The sequence below is a fragment of the Vigna unguiculata genome, chromosome 11, assembly GCF_004118075.2.
Source record: "Vigna unguiculata cultivar IT97K-499-35 chromosome 11, ASM411807v1, whole genome shotgun sequence".
Classification (NCBI taxonomy): Eukaryota; Viridiplantae; Streptophyta; class Magnoliopsida; order Fabales; family Fabaceae; genus Vigna; species Vigna unguiculata.
Genome location: NC_040289.1, coordinates 2,711,707 through 2,720,360, shown reverse-complemented (window position 1 = coordinate 2,720,360; position 8,654 = coordinate 2,711,707). Strand labels below are relative to the sequence as shown.

General features: G+C 26.6%; 1 protein-coding gene across 1 annotated transcript; it reads right to left on the bottom strand.

Moving 5' to 3' along the window:
• Window positions 1-3,459: 3,459 nt before the first annotated feature.
• LOC114169140 (putative receptor-like protein kinase At4g00960) lies at window positions 3,460-6,763 on the bottom strand. The gene is made up of 7 exons (XM_028054177.1): window positions 5,947-6,763; window positions 5,330-5,446; window positions 5,082-5,221; window positions 4,556-4,766; window positions 4,207-4,444; window positions 3,970-4,120; window positions 3,460-3,880 (listed from the first exon to the last, which is right to left on the bottom strand). The coding sequence occupies exons 1-7, from the start codon at window positions 6,737-6,739 to the stop codon at window positions 3,572-3,574; spliced, it is 1,959 nt and encodes a 652-aa protein (XP_027909978.1). The 5' UTR covers window positions 6,740-6,763; the 3' UTR covers window positions 3,460-3,571.
• Window positions 6,764-8,654: the final 1,891 nt, after the last annotated feature.

Sequence of the window (8,654 nt, the reverse complement as noted above, 5' to 3'; positions counted from 1 at the left end):
ATGTAGGTACCCGTATAATTTTTAATATCCGCAGATATCTAGGGTACCCACAAATCTTTATAAAAAAAATCTAAATATTTAACAATATATTTGAAGCATAAAATTCAAATAAAAATACAATATATATCAGTATCATAAATTTCAAACAAAGTTCAAATAACTAATTCAAATAGTGTTGAATGACACTTTACAAATAAAGGGAGATTGTATTTTAAAACCAATTGATAAAAAAATTCCTTCAAAATCAATGTGTTAATATTTTAATCATGTTTTTTTTTTATTTAAATTAGAGTTTAGCGGATACATGTATCCACAAACACATATATTGTGATATCCTTTACGTGGTCAGATAAGATAAGGATATAAAAAATTACTCGTACTCATTAACTATATATTTTTTCCTATCCCCTCTTTTGTCACTCAAATTTTTAAATAAAACATTTTCCTTCTCATGCCTCGTGCTTTTACCGTTATCTTTAGGTTAAAATACCTTTTTATTCCTAATTTTCGTCAAAATTTGTCAAATAAGTCATAATTTTAGTTTTGTGTTCAAATAGGTCCCAATTTTTGTTAATTTTGTTCAATTGGGTCCCTTTTTGCTAACACCATTTAAATCATTAACAACCATGAACAATGACTGCCACGTGTCACTTTGTGTTTTTTTTTGAATTTTTTTTATTTTTTGAATTTTTTTAAATGTCCACGTGTCAATCCAGCAGCGTGTCACGTGTCAAATTCAATGTTCTATATTTAATTTGGTCCCTATATTTGTTATTTTTGTTCAATTTAGTCCCAATTTTTGTTAACATGAACCAATTTGGTTCTTCTCCAAATTGAAACCAAATTTAATTTTTATATTAAAATTCACAATTTTTATTAAATATTTTTATATAATATATTAAAATTCACATCATTATAACTTTGATATAAAAATTAAATTTGGTCGCGTCTTCAATAGAGACAAAATTGGTCAAATTTTAAACAAAATTGGGACTAAATTGAACAAAAATAACAAATATAGGGACAAATTGAATATAGAACATTGACTTTAACACGTGACACGCTACTTCGTTGATACGGGGACATTTAAAAAAAAAACTTAAAAAAAATTAAAAGAAATTAAAAAAAAATCCAAAAAAACCACGAAGTGACACGTGACAATCACTGTTCATGACCGTTAATGATTTAAACGGTGTTAGCAAAAAAAAGACCCAATTGAACAAAATTGAAAAAAATTGGAATATATTTAAATACAAAACCAAAATTAGGACTTAATTAACAAAACTTGACGAAAATTAAGAAAAAAAAACATTTCAACTTTATCTTTATTATAGGAGTGGTTTATTTTTTCCTTCTCCTTGTTACTCGGAAGGATGTGTATATATATATTGACCCCATCGATGTTTCAATACTCGTCGCCGTCCTCATGTTCATTTTTGTTTTAAATTTCTAAAATATCTTTACTTTTTAGACAATCTAAAAATCTTATATTAATTATTCTTTGATTTTTGATTTATTAACTTATTTACAAGGCACACATTTTATTATATTTACTCTTTTTATAAATTTAATTTTTATCCAATTATTATTTTTATTTGATATTTGCATAATTATAATTTTTTTTCTTTATATTCGGTATTAAAGAAAAAAATATGTATCCTTTTAACATTGCATACTTGATAATTATATATATATATATATATATATATATATATATATATATTTTGTAAAGAAATTATTTAATTAATATTTTAAATAGTAAACGAACGATCAAATTGAAATGGTTATGTTTGTTTTATTAAATTCAAAATGCCCATTTACAAACTCAAATCGTCTATTTCAAACCGTTAACAAAAATTAGAGTGCTCACTCTTTACGGATTAAAACAAAATAGTATACTATTTGAAATTAAATAAAATAACATTATAACTTTGTTGGAGCGTAATAATGTTAGGTTGTGATATTTTTTCCTTTTCAACCATCTCTTTGAATATTTGGCTTTAGTCATTGGAGTATTCAAGGTATAAGGTTGAACTTTTAAGTCTTTTGCATAAGATTCATGTGTCACTTTAGTATCTAATTTGATACTGATTAGATCATACTTTAAGGTTGGTGTGAAGCAAGTACAATATTTGCTTAAGGCTAAAAGTCTTAATTTCTTTTAATACAAATATTTTCTATTAAATTAATTATAGAATTATGTCTAAAAAAATTCAATTTTTTAATATTAATATATTTTTGTTAAATTGATTATAAAATTATGTTTTAAAAAAAATCTCAAAATTTTTTTAGTATTAATATACATCTATTATATTAATTATAACCTTATCTTTGAAAATAAAGTTTAATTAAATTATTACTGGTATCTATTAATTTTTATTGATATTAAAAATGATATTTAATGAATTAAAACATTTTTTCAATAAATTATAATTTTTGCTTAAAAGAAAGACGATGATTACTTATCTTTCTTCTCGTATAATCAATTTTGATTCCACTCCTTTACTCTCATTGCTTTCTTATATTTCATAGTTCTTCTTTTGAGGGGTTTTGATAGATATTTTATTCATTGAATCTCATGTTATTTATATTGTATCAATCTGTTTATTCTTATCTCTGATAAATATATTCTTTCTATTTATGTTGCTATTGTTCTTATTCTATTAGTTGAATTTATATTAGGATTAGAAATTTATTTCTTTTGTCCGATTTTTTATTTTTCGATACTATTCGATTTATGAGTTTTTAAAATTATTTTACATATATTTTGACCAAGAACTGATTTTTTTTTGGATTGAATTATATTTCTTTTGTCCGATTTGTTTTTCGGTATTATTTGATTTATAAGTTTTAAGAATTATTTTACATATGTTTTGACGAATAATTGAAATTTGTTTTAGATTGAATTGCAAAATGAACAAGAGTTGAAACTAAAGAAAGTTAAATAAAATTAATTACAATAATTTAATAGATAATTTTACATAAAAAAATATAAAATTAAATAAAATTAACTACAATAATTTAATAAATAATTTTGCATAAAAAAACATAAGAGTTGGCAAATCGTGTTGAGTTACTTTAATAATCTCATCCAACAAAGATATTGTAGAATGTGTTGATTTCGAATGTATATATATTTGTAAATTTTAATCTTATGTAAATAGAGGTTGCGACATAGGCTTTCTCTTGATTTCACTCATTAAAAGTGTTCACAAACTACTTCATTATCGTTTGGTATTTTCATGCAAAGAACAATAATACCTTAGCCTTGTACTTAATATCACAATACATTTCTTTCACCATCTTGATTCTTAGATAAAGTACTTGACTTCATATTAGTATTTTTCTTTCAAATGATCTACAACAAAGGTCGCCTTTACCCATAAATAAAGATGATACTCTAGCTTATTTAATTTCTTGTTTTGTAAAAATAAAAGTTAAATAATCAAAGAAGGACAAACAAAAAAAAAAAGGTTGGAAAAACAAATAAATGATGTTCTTATGCAAACAAAAAAGTAAAAGAAAAATATATCATTGCTTTCTCATAATCAAACTATTTAAGCAAGTTTGATTACCTTGGTGCAATGCTAGAGATAGATGCATCATTAATGGAAATATTTTTGGAACTCTCAGTAGCAGAAGTTTCCACTGAGGTCATTCTTCCAACTGAGAATGCAGGTTTGTTGGGTTTTGGAATGTTCATCACATCACTTGCCAACAATACCATGATAGTGGACATGGTTGGTCTAGTTGTTGCTGCTTCTTGAACACACAATAAACCAATCTGTATAAACTTCTCAACTTCATTGGATATGTAGGAATTTTCTAACACTGGATCCATCAATTCCAAGCATTTTCCTGCACACCACATTCTCCAACTCTACACCAAATTTTGATTTGAGAACTTTGTTACAACTCTAGATGATGCTGTTGGTGAAATTTATGTATCAGTTAAGAGGAAAAACTCACATATAAAAGAAGACTCTGACCATGTTCTGATAGAAAAAATCCACTGTTCTTTTTCCCACAAATGATTTCTAGAACAAGTACTCCAAAGCTGAAAACATCAGATTTCATTGAAAACAATCCTTCCATAGCATATTCCGGAGCCATGTATCCACTGCATGATCAAAATTGATGTAACTTTCTAATCTCTCACATGAAAGAACATGTTTCAAAACTACATTAGGAAAGAACAAGTCTTACTAAGTGCCCATTACTCGGTTTGTATTTGCCTGGTTCTGACCATTTTCAAATGCTCTTGCTAATCCAAAATCTGATATCTTCGGATTCATTTCATCATCTAACAGAACATTACTAGCTTTGAGATCTCTGTGAATTACCTTGAGTCTAGAATCCTCATGAAGGTATAAAAGACCTCTTGCTATTCCATTGATTATGCTTGACCTTAGTTTCCAATCAAGTTGCTTCCTTTTTTCATCATCTGACACCATAAGGAGATAGAAGATTTCTCAATATATAAAAGTATTGGTCATAGCATGGAAAGACACTAAAGATAACCATGAACAACTAATGAAGATATCTAAAATCATACCAAATAGGTGAAAGTCAAGACTTGCATTTGACAAATACTCATAAACCAGTATCTTTTCATTTTCGTCCAAGCAGCATGCCACAAGTCTTACAAGGTTGCAATGCTGCAATTTAGCTATGAATGTTACTTCATTCTTAAACTCCTCTGAGCCTTGACTAGAAGCTTTTGATAGCCTTTTGACTGCAACTTGTCTTCCATCTGGTAGAATTCCCTAATAAAATATTGCAGTAAAATAATAAAGTCTTTTCTATATTTTGAAAGTTTTTTTCTGCAAATATATCGTAGGATGGTTTCTCTAACCTAAGCTAGTATCAGACGTTGAAGAGAAAAGAAATATAGAGGTTTTGTTCACAGTTACTCACTACCACTAGCAATCTTCTTTACATTAAAATGTAACTATCAAGAGAGAAGAATGAGATTGTTATACAAAATAAAAATAAAATACAATTTACACAGCTAAATGTGTGTTAGTCAAATAATGAAAAAATTTATAAAAATTTACATCCAAATATCAATTATTAAATACCTTGTAAACTGGGCCAAATCCACCTTCACCTAATTTAGACGTTTCTGAGAAGTTATCAGTACTCTCAAGAATTGTGATTAATGGGATTATAGGCAAATTTGTATACGCAGACAGAGGAATAGTATCAGTTATCAGCCCATCTACAAAGACAAGTTCTGAGTTATGTATATAAGAATAGAATGGCCATGTTCAAGTAGAAATAATATATGAATTCTAGCATTAGCATTGTTATTGCTAGAAATTATTACCTTTTCTTACTCTATTCCAGTAGCATAAGCAATATATACTCAAACACAGAGCTACTAACCCCACCACACTCAATCCAATGATCAAGTTTCTTGACTTACTACCATCCCCTTGTTTAGCTGTAACAATATAAAACAAGTACATTAAATTTTTGACAAATTGTTCAAATTCAGTAAACAAACTAAACAATCATGAAATGAAATTTTGTAGGGTTAAATATATTTTTACTCGTAAACTTTCAGTGAAAATTAAAATTAGTCTATCTTTAAAACTTTGGTCCAATTTAGTCTCTAAACTTTAGAAATGTTTGAATTTAGTCATTTTTACAAAATTTTGTTAAATTTATTTGACATTTCAAACGTATTTCATGATAACATTTGAATTGTTTACACCCTTTGACATATTTTCATTTCAATGTTAGTTGAGAAACGTGTTTAAAAAATCAAATAAACTTAAAAAAATTTGGTTAAAAAAATTAAATCCAGACATTTCTGAAAACAGAAGACTAAATGGTCCAAAATTTCGAAGAGAAATTAATTCCAATTTTCACTTTACAAAATATATTCAATCCAATTTTATATGATTACAAAACAAGAAAAAGGTAACTGAAGTGTTGTACCTGTTAAACCAGGCACAATATATGATTGGTTGTCGAAAAGGTAGAACATATAATCATCGTACTTTATGTGACAACTAGCAGTTCCCACGAGCCACCCCAGCTTCTGTTCACAACATTTTGGAACCTGTGCCAGCATGGCCTCCAAGCACTGTCTGCATCTCTCACTGGTGAGGTCTCTGGTGCACTGCACCAGACCATACCTTCTCTGAGTGGAGCTCAAATTGAAGCCATCCATGTAGTACAACATGTTGGTCTCCACAGTTGCTTTTCTGATCAAACTTCTCATGAAATCCTCACCCTTTTGAATCTCTTCTGCATCAGACACACTTTTGTTCCCAACATGATGTCTCGGATGGTTTATCGTGACATTCCCAATGAAGTTCTGATTGGAGTACCTCAGAATGCAGAAGTTGTAGTACATGACAGCAGAGACCCTGTTAGGGCAGTGCTGAAGGACTCTTCTGGAAGCAGCGGAGACACAGAATTGGCAGAAGTAGCCGACAACATCACCACGACAATCATAGAGGCCATACAGAGGGGTGCTGTTGCCTATGGTTTTGTAGTTATAGCCTTTGCTTGTGGCTGCATCTGAAGATAGCCATGAGAGCATGTTGTTAATGTTGGTTTTGTATGCATTGCTGAGAGGCTTTTGAGGAGTGAAATCACAGTCATCTCCCAAATAAAAGGGTGGTTGTGCTTTGGTAACTAGAGATTTGAAGCTTAGCAAGAACATGAAAACAAAGAAATATAGTGATCTCACATTGAGTTCTGTTTTTGGTTTTCCCATGCCCATGCAGAAGAACTGTGTGAATTTTGCTTTGGTGCCAAGTGATAATAAATATATAATCTTTATATATAAAATATCTATTTCTAGGAGATAGTCGGTAAACACTTTGTTTTTCTTTTATTACATTAATTATATCAATTTATTATTATTTTTATAATAATATTTTGATCAATTTTTTTTTATCTATTTTTAATCTATCATACCAATAATCTTTAAATTATCTCATCACATCACTAACAAATATCAAAATAAATAATTGAAAAGTGATGAAAGTGATGAATTAAAAATAGATTAAGAAAATAAGTCAGAAATATTATTATCCTTATTTTTTTTTCTATATATAAATGGACATTTTAATTTTAATGAGACATTTTTCTATGTATTATGTATGTAAAGACATGTTTATATAAACATTTCCGAAAAAAAGTGTTTAAACGAGAGAAAAGAAATAAAAAGAATTTTCTAATAATTTTTTTAGTAAAGAGATTTTGTATTAGTGTACATAAATTTTATCATTTTTAATTTTAAGTGATTATTTATTTAAATTAAAAATTATTATATTATTTTATCTTTTAAATAATTATTTATAAAAATTTAGTCGTCATTTTAAACTAAAAATATTTATTTACGATAAAAAGTAAGCAAGCACATACATGTATATTTTCTCTAATTTATATATAACCTAATTTTAATTTATTAATTTTTGTTCTCTTACAAATTTATAGAAAAAGTCTTTTCCAAATAACTATGGAAAGTAGATAATTTGGTTTATACGAAATCAAGAGAGTGAAAAATGCAGTGATTCATGTGATTATTATAGGTGGATGAAAGAGACATCAAGATACCTTTAGAGGGTCCAATCTTGTGATACATGTAAAAGTAAGTGAAATTATTAGAACTAGATCTCAATCAATAGAGGCACGGTTTTATTTTGAAAATTTTATTTTATAAAGTATAACAGATTTTAATTTCTTAGGAATAATTAAGATAATTAATATTATTATGGGTAAGTACTATATTTTATTATTCGTAATATACGTTTTATCCTTGCTCTGTTAGTGTAATCTAAATTGTTGTAAGAAGTATCATGAACTTGAGAAAAGAAAACTAAATCCAGTAATACCCATTCCATTTAAATATATTTTTAATTCTTTGAATCTAGAGTACTATTTCTTTTAATCTTTCAATGAAAAATTTTGATATCATTTTTAATTACTGAGGTTAAATTATTTACTTACGTTGACAATGTGACAAATAATAATTTACTCATCTTCTATCTGAACTTAATTAAGATCCTAATAAAACATTGGCATTCTAAATAACAAGGAAGTTAATAATTAAATAACTTAAAAAAAGACATATCGTTTAATCAAAATTCAACAAATATATAGACCATCAACGTTTTTAATCTTGTCCATTTAAAAATGACATAACGCAAAATAAAAAGTTAAGAAAACAATTTTTTTTAAATTTCAAATTTTAATAAACGTTCTTAAAAAATATGTCACTCAATTAAATTCATTTAAAGAAAATATTTCAAAATCGTTACCATATCTTACCATTATAGAGAGATAATTGACCTATGTTTATACATTTCTTTTTTTTTACATAAATTCTTGGCAAATAACCGTCATTTTAAAACTAAAACAATATTTTATTAATTTTATTATTTATTTTTTTTAAATATGACTGTTTTACTTTTTAAACTAAAATAATTATTTAAAATAAAACAGTTATCTGCATAATAAACAAAAAAAATATCTCTAATAAAATTCTAAAATGTATTTATTTATTTTTATAATATAATTATTAATTTTTATTATAAAGAAAAGTAATCAGATGTTCTCATAGGTATTTTAATAAAAAAAATCATTTTAATTCATTAAAAAACATTTTAAGATATGGTTAACAAGATGACTCT

What these genes read in the sequence shown, in the direction of transcription:
- LOC114169140 (XM_028054177.1), bottom strand. Translation starts at nt 6,739, where the DNA reads ATGGGCATGGGAAAACCAAAAACAGAACTCAATGTGAGATCACTATAT. An exon ending in TCTTGACTTTCACCTATTTG is followed by an intron (nt 4,445 to 4,555) that starts GTATGATTTTAG and finishes TTATGGTGTCAG; the next exon opens with ATGATGAAAAAAGGAAGCAA. An exon ending in AACCGAGTAATGGGCACTTA is followed by an intron (nt 4,121 to 4,206) that starts GTAAGACTTGTT and finishes TTGATCATGCAG; the next exon opens with TGGATACATGGCTCCGGAAT.